This window comes from Gobio gobio (genome assembly GCF_949357685.1).
Source record: "Gobio gobio genome assembly, chromosome: 14".
Classification (NCBI taxonomy): Eukaryota; Metazoa; Chordata; class Actinopteri; order Cypriniformes; family Gobionidae; genus Gobio; species Gobio gobio.
In genome coordinates this window covers 31,260,221-31,277,857 of record NC_137107.1, presented here as the reverse complement: position 1 = coordinate 31,277,857, position 17,637 = coordinate 31,260,221, and the positions used below count along the sequence as shown (strand labels likewise).

The 17,637-nt window shown below is 42.5% G+C and overlaps 1 protein-coding gene across 1 annotated transcript; it reads left to right on the top strand.

Moving 5' to 3' along the window:
• Positions 1 to 187: 187 nt before the first annotated feature.
• hpse (heparanase) lies at positions 188 to 16,056 on the top strand. Its single transcript, XM_079835298.1, has 12 exons — positions 188 to 575; positions 662 to 801; positions 1,341 to 1,469; positions 2,095 to 2,268; positions 2,389 to 2,560; positions 2,657 to 2,704; positions 2,798 to 2,891; positions 3,024 to 3,130; positions 12,040 to 12,154; positions 12,269 to 12,393; positions 15,225 to 15,377; positions 15,632 to 16,056. The coding sequence occupies exons 1-12, from the start codon at positions 358 to 360 to the stop codon at positions 15,789 to 15,791; spliced, it is 1,635 nt and encodes a 544-aa protein (XP_079691424.1). The 5' UTR covers positions 188 to 357; the 3' UTR covers positions 15,792 to 16,056.
• Positions 16,057 to 17,637: the final 1,581 nt, after the last annotated feature.

The window sequence follows — 17,637 nt, the reverse complement described above, 5'->3', positions numbered from 1 at the left end:
TTCTCTGTTATTGATTACCATGATCATGTGTTATTTTATATCCAACGATTTTACAACCACCAGTCAGTCACACAAACAGCGTGTTACATTTCCAGCACTGCCTCTAATGTTGTGAGTTCCAGCCAATCAGGTAAGGTATGCAAATAATGAATGCGCCATGCGCCATGAGCCACGCCTATGAGTCACTGGCATGAGATATTTCAAATAATTTGTCATAGACCGGTTCCTTTTGTACAGTCAAACAAGAAACAAGGAAGTAGGTGCCAAAAAACATATTTATTTCGCCTGTGTGTTTTAGATGAGCGCGTGAAACCGGTGCAATTAACCACTGAATGAGGACACCGGCAGATTGAACAGATGAAGTCTGCAGCCACAGCAGTTTCCACGATTGTCGCTCTTGTTTTATTTCGCTCTTTGTGTGACGAGGCCAAAACTGTGATATCTGCCGAAGATGTTCAGTCCATACGTGTTGATCTGGATCTGTCCAATGTGGCCCGAAGGGTGGACGAAAGGTTTCTCTCCGTGGCTATAGATGCGAGTTTAATAGCCGAGGAGAAGTTCTTGAACCTTTTAAAGTAAGTCCTTTAAAAGTTTTAAAGCAGACCTCAAATAAATAAAGCTGTGATGAAAATTTAAAAGAAGTGATGTGATGTTTATGTAGTTCACCAAAGTTAAGAACCCTTGCCAAAGCCTTGATGCCAGCGTTTCTGCGATTTGGAGGTACCAAACAAGATTTTATGAAATTCAACCCACGCGGAAGATATTTTCAAGCCGGGGAAAACAGCAGCAGAGCTGTTCTAGGTAACCTCTTTCACTTAGCATCAATAACACGAGTTAAACCACATCCTCCAGTCAGAAAGCTGACTGCGGTGTGTTGTCATCTGACTTTAACAGCATGATTCCAGTTTTGCTTTAATGAGGGAACATTTCACACGAAACACCACGAAGACAGACAGTTCCTTGCTTAATAGTATGTTTAAATACTACAAATGTACGATCTATTTTATCGTTTAGTATTGGATTTATTTGGGCACTAAACCTTCGCTTTGGGCTTGGGTCCACGGTGATCTGTAGTGCAAGTCATTCACACGGGTGTCTTCTTAGCAAAATACATCATGTTCCACATCTGACAACCAGAATGTGTCCAAATTCTTTGTATTAAGTTTTCGACCAATATTTATGTAAATTTAATTATAAAGCGATATATATATATTTAATATAAAACTGTTTAGGGCCACTGTAGACATTGCACTTAAATAATATTTACTCATTTGTGTGTGTTTTTAAATATTATTATTATGGGATTAATTTAATTAGCACATCTGATGTCATTCCTACAGGAAATGTATGTAAGAGACTTGAATTGCCTCCATTGCTGGAAAATAGGTTAAAGCAAGAATGGGTCTTACAGTCAAAGACTTTACTTGTGGAGGAACTAGAGGGAAACTACAAAAAGACGGAATTCTCTGGTAAGTTTATTTCTACTTCTGTCAAATAATTACCTAATTGGGAATTTATCATGAGTCAGTACAGCAAAACAGTGTTCTCACTTCTCTAGCAACATATAAATGTCATGTCAGGGCACAACAATTACAAGTTTCATGCTGGACCATATTTTTATGTGTCAAAAACATATGCCGATTCCACAGACAGATCTTAGATTAAGCCAGGATTAGGCCTTGGTTTAATAAGGACATTTAAGTGGCTTTTATAAACATGCCTTAGAAAAAAAAACATAACTGGTGTGCATCTTGAGACAAAACAATAGCAGTTACATATTTTAAGATAGGCCATGGCCAAGTAGCTTTCAGTAAAAACAGCTCAAACATGCATTTTAGTCTGGGACTAGGCTTAAGCCTTGTCTGTGAAACCGTGGATATTTATAATTTAAATAAAAAAAATAAAAAAAGTATATGTTTCCATGATCAGTTGTAAAGTTGCTTTAGTAACACATTTAATTCAACAATCATGATCAATAAATCAGAAAAACATTTGTGAGTCCATCAACTGATCCGAAACTAATGTATTCATATTTTCAATGATATCATGATCAAAACTGTCAAAGGGAAAGTCAAGTGTCTGTCTTTCTCCTAGAATATGCTGTCGATCTGCTGTATGCCTTTGCAAATTGCTCTGGTTTAGACCTCATCTTTGGTTTGAACGCTCTGCTCCGAACCAGTGAAAACACATGGGACAGCACGAATGCAGAACTGCTGTTGAAGTACTGTGAGTCCAGGCAGTATGTGATGTCCTGGGAGCTGGGAAATGGTAGGATTTGGGATATTGCTGTTTGATTAGGATTGATGTTGTAATTTTGAATTGGCTAATAATATTTTGGTATTATTTTGTATTTAAGTTGGCACCTCAGCATCACATCTCTTGTTTTAGAACCCAACAGCTATGAGAAAAAAGCTGGGATCAGAGTGGATGGGTACCAGCTCGGTCAGGATTTTGTCCGTTTGCATCAAATCCTTCAGGAATCTGCGGTCTACAGCTCATCAGGTCTATATGGACCAGATGTTAGTCAGCCACGAGATCACCGCAAAGATTTGTTAACTGGGTAAGTGTTTTTAAAATATATTTTCAGAGTGGCTTCTTGTCTTTTGGATTTGGCAATCAAATAAAGTTGACACGATTGAACATTCACTTTTTATAGGTTTTTGGAGACTGGAGCAGAGGCCATTACTGCATGCACCTGGCACCAGTAAGTTATGATTTACTTCCTTACGCAAAATCAGAAAGAAATCATATTTGAGTCTTCGTACTGGAACTTGTTTTCCATTTTCCTTCTTAACAGCTATTATGTGAATGGCAGAGACACATCTTTACAGGATTTCCTTGACCCTCATGTGCTTGATACTCTGGCAACAAAAATTAATGAGGTCCTCGAGGTACTTGAGTAATTCTGCATAATATATTAAAATAGGAACTCTCTTGTGGCATCCAAATTTCTCACATTAAACGGTAAGAAATGTCAGAGAGATAAATTAGCTGAAATTAACTGATAAACACTCTGCCTTTAGATGGTTGAATCTGTTTCTCCGGGGAAGAAGGTTTGGCTGGGAGAGACAAGTTCGGCATATGGTGGAGGTGCCATTGGTCTATCAGACACATTTGTAGCTGGTTTTATGTGAGTCCAATTTTTTTTCACTTCAGACCAGTTTGAAGTCTGTCAGTAAATTAAAATTTCCAATATGTTTAAATGTGTATTTAAAGGTGCTGTAAGTGATTTCTGAGAAACACTGTTGAAAGTGGATCAGAGCGTTACTCTTAAAAAGTTACTCTTAAAGGCCCCCTGAAATCAAAATGGAAGTTTTTTAGCTTTTAGGATATGACTATGTTAGCCTTAAGGTTATGAATAAGCTGATGTGTTCCAAAACAATTACAAAATTAGCATTTTGGAGATATAATCATTCAAAACTTACAGTCTCTCACTTCCGTTAAAATGGATCATAGATGTTGATGACATCATCGCAGACTTCACCTTCTCATCAAATCTTCTGTCCAATCAAATGCTCTCTAGAATCTGAAGCCCCGCCCCCTACACTATAAATAGACACTGAAGCAGCTGCTGAAATCGGTCAGCTGTTCACACATTTACTATTTTCTACATGGTGAATGGAATGGCACATAGCGCACTTTCAGTTGAGGCGAACGAAGTCTGGTTTCACGTTACTTTCACGCGCACCGCCGCTGCGCACACACATAGTCTAGAACAGAGACACTGACTAGAGACACGAGAGCGTAGCACGGATCATATGCGCGAGTCGACGCAGACAACAAAACATATCGGACCCATTTAAATTCTGCACAGAATGCTGTATTTCGAAGCGATATGGAGGATATTATGATGAGAAACGGTTAGAGATAAGGAGGAAACTGGCTTTACCAAACAGAAAGGCTCTAGTCAAACTGCGGTATTAACGAAACGGAGCCATTTCAGGGGAAATTACGTCACCATATTGAATAATGCTGCGCGTTTCAAGGCACTTCAGTGGGCCTTTAAAAGTAATGCATTACACTATTGCATTACTCCTTAAAAAATAAACTAATTGCATTACATTACTTTTGTGTTACTTTTACTCTGGGCTGGGCTTGTTTGTTTTTTAATAACAACAAAAAAGATATATTTATGGCTAATGTAAAGGCCCTTTCACACCAAAAGTGAAATAATTAAGCCTCAGGCTGAAAGAAATGCAAATTCAAGCTTGCGGAGTAACTTGCATTACTTATTTGAAAAAGTAACTCGGATATTGTTTTAAATTTAAAAGTAATATGTTACTTTACTAGTTACTTAAAAGTAATCTGATTACGTAACTCAAGTTACTTGTAATGTGTTGCCCCCAACACTGCTCGTAGCCAATCAGTAGCAGGGGGCGTGTCCACTCATGATGTGGGAGGAGAGAGCGTGAGCAAGAGGGAGATTTGAAGAAATACCGTAGAAAGAGAGATGGCTGAGAGACATTACAAAAGAGACAAGGTCAGAGGAATATAACTATAAGGGTTATGATCAAGCATGAGCTTTAGGACCTGCATTAATATTATAAAATCTTTCCAGTACTGGAGAGACCTAAGCGGGAAGGCCTGAAAACAGACGTAGTTTCTGCTCCATACGTGAGTAACATTGGTTTTTGCTGTTTCACAGAACCAATATATGCTGTTGTTGTAATGTTAGCTACAGTAACAAGTAGTGCTGGTCGGTATGACCAAAATTTTATATCACAGTATTTTTTTTTTATTATATCGGTTTCGCTGTATATGGCGGTATTTCCCCCCCCCTATGCATGACCAGGGGCCTCATTTATAAACGTTGCATACGCACAAAAGAAGGCGTACGCCGCTCTCTACGCAATAATTGGTATTTATAAAAAGCAAACTTGACGGGAATATGTGCGGTCCTTCACGGAAGCTCTGACCCAGGCGTACGCACAAAAACGGGTGAAATGAGAAATGGCGACACCGTCGGCAGATGGAAGAAAGTGTGTGAAACTGTAGACCGTTGTGTAAAAGAAATGGCAATAGCCTACTGCCTCTCATAAATAACATGAAGACTTCACAAAGCAAGTCTTACAATCAACAGCCTACACGAACACCCGTTTTATCGATCTGCAGTGTAAAACAAACAAAATCAAACGAAAATTACAACAGAAATGCAAATTAACACATATTTGTGAAATAGGTTCTGCAATAATATTGGCATGTTATGCAATTCATCCTCATAAATAATATGGTAAACAGAACGAAATAATGTACAAAACTGATATTCTCGTCAATGTGTCCGTCTGGCGGAGCAGATATAGATGCAATTAGATAGACAGAGAGATAGACAATTAGGGAGAAATATAGATTGATAGATAAATAGATAGATAGATGTATTAATTGTCCACTGGGGAAAGTTGTTTTCATTGTAAAAAATTATTCATCAGCTACGGAATCATGGGATTTATGCATATGCCTTTAGTTTGTTTTATTTTTGATAAAATAACGTATGACGTATGTCTCAACCATTCAGAAAGCTGCAAGAAATTACATTTGCACTGAACTATTTTCAGTTAGAGACTCCGCTGTGAGACATCTAGCCTTTATTATGTATATCTATGCGCACTACGCCTTGTTCCGAACGTTGTTTAAGTGACATATACCAGTATTGCGATATAATCAAAATTCATATCATAACAAAAATAAATACTGGTATTCGGTATGAACCGGTATACCGCCCAGCACTAGTAACAAGACATTTTTGGTTTGACACCATTGTTTGTCTGGAGCTGGTGTGCTGCTTTATACTCTTGTGTACTGTATGTTAGTTTTTTGCTCTTGTCGTTCGTTCGCCTGTCATCTGTCAGAATAAGTCTCGGAGTCAGATGCAAGTTCTCAATGTTTATTATAGAGGAATAAAGAGAGCGTCAGATGAATCACAAAGTCACAGTCCCCGGCACAGAGACCACCCGCGGCGTCCCACGAAGTAATCCACTCTGGTCGGTGACCGGGAAGAAATCCTCACACGGCGAGAGACTGACGATAACCTCAGAACACTGGACGGAAGGCAAAACAACGTCCGACAGAAAAAGGTAGCTCACAGGAACCTGGATGATACTGGATCTCGCCTGAAAACAAAGCGCACCAGTAATACCAGAAAACAGAGCAAAGTTCACTCGAGGTCAAGTTCACAATATCCACAGGCGGGTAAACTCTGGGCTAAGACGAGCCTCCAGATGCCTGCGACCGAACCTGAAGAAACAGAAAGAGCTACCGACTGGACTCGGACAGCGAGACTGAAACCAACCAAGACAATGAGCACGCGACGAGAGACAGGACAGAGTGCTATAAAAAGAGAACAGCTGATGAGACACGACAGGTGAACAATTACTGAAACGAGTGGGAGGAGCCAGTGAACCAGTGAGGAACCACCACCAACAGGTAAGAGATACATACACACACGATCACCCAGGAGTCCTGACAGTATCCCCCCCCCCATGACCGGCACCGGACGGGCATGGAGGAGACTCACCCTGTCGCCGACGGAGATCCTCGATCAGACCAGGGTCCAGTATATCCCGGGCCGGAACCCAAGACCTCTCCTCCGGACCGTAACCCTCCCAGTCCACTAAATACTGAAAACCTCTGCCCCTGCGACGAGAATCTAGTAATCTCCTAACAGTATAGGCAGGAGCACCATCCACTAGACGAGGGGCGGGGGTTTTAGGGGCAGAGACAGGGGGATTGTTCCGGGCAAAAATCACAGGTTTAACCCTGGATACATGAAAAACTGGGTGAACCCGACCAAGAATAGGAGGTAACTTAAGCTTGACCGCTACCGGATTAATGACCTTAGATATACTGTATGGCCCAATGAAACGAGGAGCCAGCTTACGAGAAGGCTCACGGAGAGGCAGATCCTTGGTGGAAAGCCATACCTTTTGTCCACACACATAACGGGGTGGAGGTCGCCGGTGACGATCAGCCGCAGCTTTGGTTCGTCTGGAGTTTTGCAACAAGAGTGATTTAGCTTTCTTCCAAGTGCGTCTGCACCTGCGCACGAAAGCTAAAGCAGACGGAACCGCTGCGTCGGGCTCCTGTGATGGGAAAAGAGGAGGTTGATAACCGACAGATAATTCAAACGGAGACAAATTAGTGGATGCGACGGGAAGAGAATTATGAGAATACTCGACCCAAGGAAGCTGTTGGCACCAAGAATTCGGATATTTAGACGACAGACAGCGAAGCGTTCGACCGAGATCCTGATTAGCCCGTTCGCATTGCCCATTGGTCTGCGGATGATAACCAGAAGACAGGCTGGCAGTAGCGCCGATCTGTCTACAAAACTCCTGCCAAAAACGAGAGATGAACTGAGGACCCCTATCTGAAACTACATCAGTCGGAATACCGTGTAACCGAAAGACGTGATTAATCAAAACCTGAGCCATCTCCTTGGCAGAAGGAAGTTTAGGCAGGGGAATAAAATGAACCGCTTTGGAAAAACGATCCACCACAGTCAATACGACAGTGTTACCATTCGACGCCGGTAAGCCGGTGACAAAATCAAGGGCTATATGAGACCAGGGGCGGGAGGGGACGGGCAAAGATTTAAGCAGACCAGCGGGAGGTTGATTAGATGCTTTATTACAAGCACAGACTGAACAGGCTAATACGAACTGTCTGACGTCCGAAGTCATAGAAGACCACCAAAAACGTTGACGGATGGCAGCCAACGTTCTCCGAATTCCTGGATGGCCGACAAACTTGGATTCGTGACCCCACCGGATGACATCGGAACGTAGGCGCTCAGGAACCCATAGACAACCCGCCGGACACCCCTCCGGAACTTCCCCCTCTCGGCCGGCCTCTCTCACCCGCTGCTCGATTCCCCACACGAGGGCACCGACCACCCTCCCCTCCGGGAGAATGGTCTCGGTCCGCTCCGAACCGGAACCCTCGAACAGACGGGAGAGAGCGTCAGGTTTAGTGTTTTTAGACCCCGGCCGGTACGAGAGGGTGAAGTTAAACCGCTCGAAGAAAAGTGCCCAGCGAGCCTGTCTAGATGTTAATCTTCTGGCTGAACGGATATATTCCAAATTCTTATGATCCGTCCAGACCAGAAAGGGTTCCGAGGTTCCCTCCAACCAGTGACGCCACTCACCCAGAGCGAGTCTAACCGCCAGCAGCTCCCGATTACCTATGTCGTAATTTCGCTCCGCTGGGTTTAACCGATGAGAGAAAAAAGCACACGGATGCACTTTCCCGTCAACAGAGGATCGCTGAGATAAAACGGCGCCTACCCCGACATCAGATGCATCCACCTCCACTATAAATTGTTTCGCCGCATCTGGAATAGAAAGAACAGGTGCAGAGATGAAACGGGACTTTAACTCATCAAAGGCCTCCTGAGCTTCAGTATTCCAACGGAAACACACTTTAGAGGAAGTAAGAGCGGTAAGAGGTTTAGCGATCTGACCAAAGTTTCTGATGAAACGCCGATAAAAGTTGGCGAAACCCAGAAATCGCTGAAGCTCTTTACGAGTGTCGGGCACTGGCCATTCGGCGACCGCTTTAACTTTAGCGGGATCGGGACGAATCTCTCCCTCGGCTATTACGAAACCCAGAAACGAAACCGACTCCTGGTGGAACTCACACTTCTCCGCCTTAACAAAGAGCTGATTCTCTAACAACCGTTGTAAAACCTGGCGAACATGCTGGGTGTGTATCTGCATAGAGGGAGAAAAGATGAGAATGTCATCGAGATACACAAAGACAAATTTGTTAATCATGTCACCCAGCACTTCATTGACCATGGTTTGGAAGACAGCCGGTGCGTTACAAAGACCGAACGGAAGAACGCAGTATTCCCAGTGCCCTGATGGTGTATTAAAGGCTGTCTTCCACTCATCGCCCTCTTTGATACGTACCAAGTGATAAGCGTTGCGCAGATCTAACTTGGTAAACACGTGCGCTCCCTGTAATAACTCGAACGCTGATGACATTAAAGGCAAGGGGTACTTATTCTTAACAGTAATGTCATTCAGCCCTCTGTAATCAATGCACGGACGAAGAGACCCGTCTTTTTTCTTGACAAAGAAAAATCCAGCGCCAGCTGGAGATGAGGAGCGGCGAATGAGACCGGCATTAAGAGATTCGTTAATGTACTTATCCATAGCCTCTCTCTCTGGTTTAGATAGGGAAAATATGCGACCCTTAGGCGGAGAAGTGTCTGAGAGAAGTTTGATTTCACAATCATACGACCGGTGAGGAGGTAGGGAAGTGGCCCGAGCTCTACTGAACACCCGACGCAGATCAGAGTACTCCGCCGGAACTCCCGAGAGATCAACATCCGGAACCTGAAAAGTAGAACACACAACAGGAGAAGGAGCAGGACCGAGACAAGAAACATGACACGAAGACTTCCAAGATAACACAACACCGTTCTGCCAATCAACGTGAGGATTATGTTTGGTCAACCAATCATGCCCTAAAATGACGGGTGATTGAGAATGTTCTAATAAAAAGAATTCAATCTCCTCACGATGATTGCCAGAAACAAACAGACTCACAGGGGGGGTGCGATGGGTGATAACAGCCATATGCTGTCCCTTTAAAGTCCAGGCGGAGAGAGAAGAAGACAGAGGAATAAAAGGAATATTCCATGATTTGGCCACACCGGCATCCAGAAAACTTGCCTCCGCACCAGAATCCAGCAACGCCTGTGAATGATAAGACTGTTTATAGTTTATGATTACTGGAAGTGTGGTACAGCTTACGGGAGACTTTAATGACAACACGCCCACCGAAACTCCCGAAGTCATCGGCGGGCAGACTCTTTTACCGGACACACAGCAGCGATATGTCCCGCCTTACCGCAATATAAGCACAAACCACAGGACAGACGACGATGTCTTTCAGTGGCAGTAAGACGGAGCTTGCCCAGTTGCATGGGTTCCTCCATTTGGAGAGAAGATGCGGGGAATTCCACCGGTTCAGAGACGGCGAGATGACGAAACGACCGGCGGATGTCACGTTGACGGTGGCGTGTCTCGATCCTCAACGCCAGATCGATCGCCGTCTCTAGAGATGTCGGCGGATCCCGTGCAGCGATCTCATCCTGGATAGCAGGGTTGAGACCCTCGAGGAACTGAGCCCGTAATGCAGCGTCATTCCAGCCGCAGGTGATGGCTAGCGTCTTGAACGCGATGGCATAATCCGTGACGGAAGAGGTCCGTTGCAAAAGTCTCACTAATTCGGCTGCTGCCATGTCCCCATGAAGTGACCGATCAAATAAACTCAACATCTCCGTTTCAAGAGCCTCAAACGAAGCCGTGCACGAAGCCCTGGCTCCCCATGCAGCCATTCCCCACTGCCTTGCCCTTCCGGTGAGAAGTGTCAGTACATACGCCACCTTAGATGATGAAGCGGCGAACCGCCGTGGCTGAAGGGCAAAGACAAGGGAACACTGCTGTAAGAAAGCCCGGCAAGACTTGGGATCGCCATCGAAGGACGGGGGTGTCGCCGCGTGTGGCTCGCGGTCTGCAGGTGCACTTTCGACTGGTGCAGGAGGAAAACGCTCACCGACCTGGGAAACCATCTGGTCTACCCGGGTACTGAGTTCAGTAAATTGTCCGGACAGAACACGAAAATCTCTGGAAGCTTCATTCAACAGAGATGCATGCTGATCAATGATCACTCCCTGCTGCTGAAGTGCGGTGTACATCGTATCCGAACTCTCCGAACTCGCTGACTCCATCGGTGGCGTGCTCATTCTGTCAGAATAAGTCTCGGAGTCAGATGCAAGTTCTCAATGTTTATTATAGAGGAATAAAGAGAGCGTCAGATGAATCACAAAGTCACAGTCCCCGGCACAGAGACCACCCGCGGCGTCCCACGAAGTAATCCACTCTGGTCGGTGACCGGGAAGAAATCCTCACACGGCGAGAGACTGACGATAACCTCAGAACACTGGACGGAAGGCAAAACAACGTCCGACAGAAAAAGGTAGCTCACAGGAACCTGGATGATACTGGATCTCGCCTGAAAACAAAGCGCACCAGTAATACCAGAAAACAGAGCAAAGTTCACTCGAGGTCAAGTTCACAATATCCACAGGCGGGTAAACTCTGGGCTAAGACGAGCCTCCAGATGCCTGCGACCGAACCTGAAGAAACAGAAAGAGCTACCGACTGGACTCGGACAGCGAGACTGAAACCAACCAAGACAATGAGCACGCGACGAGAGACAGGACAGAGTGCTATAAAAAGAGAACAGCTGATGAGACACGACAGGTGAACAATTACTGAAACGAGTGGGAGGAGCCAGTGAACCAGTGAGGAACCACCACCAACAGGTAAGACATACATACACACACGATCACCCAGGAGTCCTGACATCATCTTTGCATTATTTTGCGTGAATCATTATTTTGCTTTGCTTCAGCCGTGATAAAGAGACATCCATTCTTGCATCGCGTGTTTGTGCATTTTGGGGGCTTCACAATGAAGGGAGGGGTGTGTTTGCTTGGGTGGGTATTACATATCAAGTGTTTCTCAGAAATCGCTTACTGCACCTTTGCATCAGTTTATAAAAATGACAATGAAAAAGTCAGTTCTACTCTATTTATACATGAGTTTCCATTTGTTGTAATAATTAAATTAAATGGTTTTGCATTTAAGTAATGATAATGTGTTTAACAGTTTAAATATAAGAACATGACACAATGACATTTATTGGATCAAAAATACAGTAAAAACAGTAATACTACGAAAGATTATTATTAGATCTTAGAAATCGATTTTGTTGCAGCCATTACTCCAGTCTTCAGAAATCATATGCTGATTTGGTTCTCATTAAACATTCCTTATTATTATCAATCTTGAAAACAGTTGTGCTGCTTAATATTTTTGTGGAAGCCATACCACATTTAAGGATTTTTTGATGAACAAGAAAGTACAAAAGCAACAGTATTCATTTGAAATGTACACGTATGAAATATGATCCATGTAATGCATCCTATCTGAATAAATGCACACTATAAATAAAGTATATTTATTAAAGGTGGCTGGACAAACTGGGACTTGCTGCTAAGCTTGGTTTGGATGTCGTTATCAGACAGGTGTTAATTGGTTCCGGCACGTACCATTTAGTGGATGATAACCTAGATCCCCTTCCAGTGAGTGTTTCTTTTTTTTCTTGCATAACATCTGTATCAGTCCAGGAATGTGGACAATTCAATTATCTTTTTTTTCTTCCTTCTCTCTTTTAAACTATGTTGTGCATATGGCAGGATTACTGGCTATCATTGCTATACAAAAGGCTTGTCGGTCCAGAGGTCTTAAAAGCAGAAGTTCGTACATATTCTGGACTAAAGAAACCAGTACGGGTATACCTTCACTGCACTAACAGAAAAAGGTACTTGTATTCTCTTACTCACAATATTTTTTTAAAGGTCCCATGGCATGGCATTTTTCTATTATTTTATAGTGTTTCCTGAGGTGTACTTATATTGTTAGTATGATTTTTACATCATAAAATGTCATAATTTAGAAATAAAAGGCATTTTGTCTATACTGCTGTTTGCCCTGTGGCTGACTGCCCTGTTTCAAGAGGTGTGTCCCCCAAACGCCCACTGTTGTGATTGGCTGACATCTTTGCATTTGAAATGAGCGGAGGGGGCGTGGTTTAACGAGGTCTACGACGCACGAGCTGCTGCCAGAGACGGATGGACCTGAGTTCACTTCTCATCAGTTCTCTCAGCATGTCTCAGTTCAGGGTGAACTGTTGTAGTTACTAGAATATACTTCAGGTTATTAGTTTATTTCTAGTCGGAGGGGCTGTCACTCATGTCAGAAAGTTAGTAACTTTAGTAAATTATGGATCAGCGCTGACTCGAGACGCGAACCGTTTAGAACGATTCAGTCCGATTTGGTGAACTGGTTCGGTTCACTAAAAATAACCGATTCAAAAGAATGATTCGTTCGCGAACCGGACATCACGGAGACGGAGCGATTGCTAACAAAGTTATTTATAGTAACTACTGAGTTATGAGAGCGCTGTCTGTCAGCGCGAGTTTATTGTGTTTGTATCTGAGAGTTCTGAATAAACACGAGTCCCAGTCACGCCGAGTCCGTCTTCATCATTATTCTACCAACTTTGTAACACATCCAATGTACCACTACAGCGAGATGAACGAGTTAGTAAGTTTGATTAAAGCATTATTTCTAGATATGTTCCAATCATATGAAAAGCGTCAGTGACGCGCATTGAGTAACTTACACAGCGCAAACAAAGACACAACAGCAGTAATCGAATGTAATCCAGTTTATTGTGGGGAAAGCTGGCTAGCCTAGCCGGATACCCTCACGCTTACCCCCCTTCTGCTTAATCTCACGCTGCGTTTGGTGCCTCCGCTGTGGGCCAGATGCAGTACTGGGGGTCGGGGATGTTGAAGGCCGAGCTTCGGCATGCGTGAGGTTTATCTCTAAAGATGTGGCTCTGCCGATGTTAAGCAGAAACTCCCGACTGTATGCACATTTAAGAACAGATAGACGCGACGAGGACGTACAAAAACACTGACTCACAAAATAGAAAACACGAAAACACCGTTCTGTCGGGAGAGAGAGAGGCCGCAGTGTGTGCACGAATAATAAATAATTAGCTACACATAAGAAATCACTGATCACAGATCAGAAGGAACTGAAAAAAAGACTTCTGTTTTCATTTGTACATCCAAACACTGAGAAACTGCCAGCATTCACTCGTTCACAAGTAATGATCTCTTGAGCGTTTGCATGGGCGTGCCAGATTCTCTGGGCGGAGGAAAGGGAGGTAACCGCAGAGGTGGACAAAGTACACAACTCCATTACTTGAGTAAAAGTAAAAGTACTACTGGTCACATATTACTCTGTTACAAGTGAAAGTTCTAAAAACTGATTTTTACTTAAGTAAAAGTACAGAAGTATTTGTTTTTAAAAGTACTTAAGTATTAAAAGTACATTTTATTTTGTATGTCAATGCATTATTTTATTATTGTTGCATTGATGTATAAATGCACATTATGCCATCACGGTGGTTTAAGCCAGTCAGTGATGCTCCATCCGACATCCTAGCATACGACTACCTTAAACTCATTTCACAGACATCCCAACCTGCGAAATGTCATTTGCCGAAATCAGGATGCTCTCTGTCTTACATGCGCTTCTCGAGGCACACACGCAAGGTCTCTCGCTCCCCCTCCCTCTCTAATGTGCGCATGTGCCCGCTCTAGATTCTGGGAGATTTTAACTAATTTGCGGGCATCAGGGAGCCGCTATCAATTTGCGGGAGACTGACAGAACTTCCGGGAGACTTGGGATGTCTGATTTCAATACTTGTGTAAAAGTTACAACTCTCTTTATAAAGCTGCTGTTACTTTAAGGCTGAATGCATGGATCCTATACTCTGATATGCATCCGATATTCTCCCAACTGTTTACTCTTCTCTTTCTCCCAGACATTTAAATTTTTTTACATTTTATGAGACATGCGTCAAGTATATGCCAACTAAACTAATCTTTAATCTTTTGAGAAAACTGAAACACACTTTTGGCCATGTATGGATGCACACACTGTGCCAAGGAACCGTCTTCTTCCATTTTGCTATAAACTGATCAGTGTTCAAATATTTTTTAGGAAACTTCACATGACCCTACATGAGTGATTACTGATAGGCTATCTGCAAAAAAATAAATAAAAAATAAAAAAAAACATTTTAAAGAAGAAAAAAATCATCCACTGACTTTCAAAGCTGCTACAGAAACGACTTTTGACTTTGAGGATCTTGATATAAATGTAGTGGAGTAAAAAGTACGATATTTGTCTTTCAAATGTAGTGAAGTAAAAGTAAAAGTATCTCTAAAAAATAATACTCCAGTAAAGTACAGATACTCAAAAAGTGTACTTAAGTACAGTACTCAAGTAAATGTACTTCGTTACTGTCCACCTCTGGGTAACCGTTCCTGCTTGGACGTCAAACCAGGAGACTTCAGGATTGGCTCGTCTGGCCTGTCATTTTCTCAAAGGCAGAGAGAGACAGCCAGAACTCGGTTTTACACTGATCAACATTTCTATCCACTTGGGGACAATAGTCAGGCTAGGGGAACTCATATTAATGTTGAAATACCTCATAAAATGAAAATTTCATGCCATGGGACCTTTAAAGAAACAATGGTTAACCCTTTTTAACATATCATATATCCTTTCCAGTACACATTACAGACAAGGTGCCGTGACCTTATTTGCCTTAAACCTAAACAAAAATGAAGCCACGATTAGTCTGCCCGTCCATATGGCCAACAGCACCATTGAAGCATTTGTGCTACAGTCAGCTGAGGCCGGTGAACAGAGCCTTTATTCCAGGTAATGTCTCATGATCTTACAATGTTTGGACTGGACTACTATAAATCTGTTTGCTAGCCGAAGATTAGAACGACTACATGTAATGTAATGTATCTTTAATAGGTCATTTGTAAAGTCACCTCAAGACTGGTTAAAATGAGTCAATGTCATTAAAAATGGTGAAAAAACACCTAAAATGATTAAAGCATTTGGATGTGTTATGCATTAACTATCATGGTAACAACCTAAAGACTGTTAAATCTGTCCATCTCTAGGTCAGTCAAATTGAACGGACAAGTGCTAAAGATGGTGGATGACCGAACACTTCCTCCACTGGAGGGACATGAACTGCCGCCTGGAGAACACATTAAGCTGCCTGGGTTCTCATTTGCATTCTATGTTCTGATTGAAGCACGAGCTCCAGTATGCAAATGAGCTCGGATAAAGACTGCTTTCACTGGAGAATCAGGGACACGAAATGTGTAATGACAAAATATTTTGCTGTGAGATTATTTTCGTGAGGAAACTTTAATCTTGAAGGAAATTAATCAGTCTCTTAATATGAAATCAGCATTTTTTTTATTTATGAAAATTTCTATTTATTATAAATATCGTGTTGAAGCCACTCAAGAATGTTTCAACAGGGACTGGATTTAATCTATTTTACGTCTGTTAAAATAAACTGATTTTCAGCAAAGCGCTCGTTTGTCAGGACATTTTGTTTGACATGTGGAAGTGATCGAGTATCCATGCAGACAGGCACTATAGCAATCAAGCCTTTTGATTCTTAGTCATTTTCTGTCTGTGTGATTCACGTCTTTATGTGCAAAGCACTAGATTTAGCTCAATTTAGATTTTGAGAATCCTCTCAAAGGCAGACTTAAGATTTCCCGTTGCACTTGTTAATCTATGTGAGGTGATGATTGTAGCAGAGAGTGTGTTAGAGGGTTGAAACATCTGGGTTTAAGTGAGGACACAGCTGGTATAAATATCGCTAGACTGTGATTACACTCTTGATGCTTGTGTAAATCTGAAAAAAAAATCAATTTGTTTAAATGTCGGGGAGGTTTGTTACAGTGACAAGTTTTGTCATGTAAACATTTCAAAAGATTTAAAGAGCATTGGATTGAAAGAACATAACCTCATCTAAAAATAAACCACCAGCATATTGATTGTCCCAAAGAGGGTGGCTATCGAGTAGGCTAATGACTTTAGTTTTACTCGTAAGCCACCTGTCGGTTTGCTAAGGGGATTTTAAACTCTTTTTGCAGTTGAAGTTTAAATCACTTAAATGCCTAATTTGTGAATCAAAATTAGTGGATAAATAAACCTTGCAGTGGGTGGTTTTGCCCACCAGGCGGCGATGTTTACTGCTGTTGAGACGCTGAATTGGCCAAGATTAATTTTGCAGGCCACATTACAGTTCATGTATGAATGAAGAAGACCACAGGTATTATTCGTTGTTTTAGTTTGTTTGGGATAAATCCTTTATCTTTTACTTGGCATATCCTTTTGCCCCAAAGGTTCATTAAGGAGGTTCATCAATTCTATGCAGGATATTATTATTTTACAAGATATCCTTGTTGTGGTTGTTCTCTAGTCTATATAGCATACATGTTCAGTTCTAAATTATATTTATAAATAATATCATTCTGTACTATTATATGAGTACACATTTTACTGAAAATGTGGTTTACATGCATCTCTCATGAACGCGTGTCACTGCGGTCGCGGTGTCTGTGCTAAATTGGGCATGACATTTGCTGAAGGGGTCGTTGTTTGCAGAGGGGCTGATAATACGCGGCTTGTGTGCGACGGGGAGAGCAGACTCTGGCGACCCCTGCCAGCCACACATCTTCTCCATCTCCCACGAGAAATCCCACGGCCAATGAACACAAGCCCTCGCCCCAGCAGCGTGCCGTGTCCACAGAGCACTCTCAGCTTCATTAAGAGGCGCCGTCTGGAAACATGAGGGGATTTAGGCAACGTCAGAGACTCAGGATTCCCCTTGGGCTAGCCTGACTGAAGTTTCTATACACTAATGAATCTGAACCAGGGATTTTCAAACTTTTGACGCCAAGGGCACACAAATACGAAGTGTTCAATTTTTCCTGTTCTTCTTGGAAACATGTTGGTTGTTAATAAATCATAAACATAATATATGAACTTTGACAGAACTTTGTATTTTCTCTCTCAAATTTTGCAATTCGTCCCGTGTGGCTCAATAATCTGAAAACTGTCTGTCTCTGACGTTTTTCTGTTGCATTTTTCTTCTGAGATT

What these genes read in the sequence shown, in the direction of transcription:
- hpse (XM_079835298.1), top strand. Translation starts at nt 358, where the DNA reads ATGAAGTCTGCAGCCACAGCAGTTTCCACGATTGTCGCTCTTGTTTTA. An exon ending in AAGTTCTTGAACCTTTTAAA is followed by an intron (nt 576 to 661) that starts GTAAGTCCTTTA and finishes ATGTTTATGTAG; the next exon opens with TTCACCAAAGTTAAGAACCC. An exon ending in CAAAAAGACGGAATTCTCTG is followed by an intron (nt 1,470 to 2,094) that starts GTAAGTTTATTT and finishes TCTTTCTCCTAG; the next exon opens with AATATGCTGTCGATCTGCTG.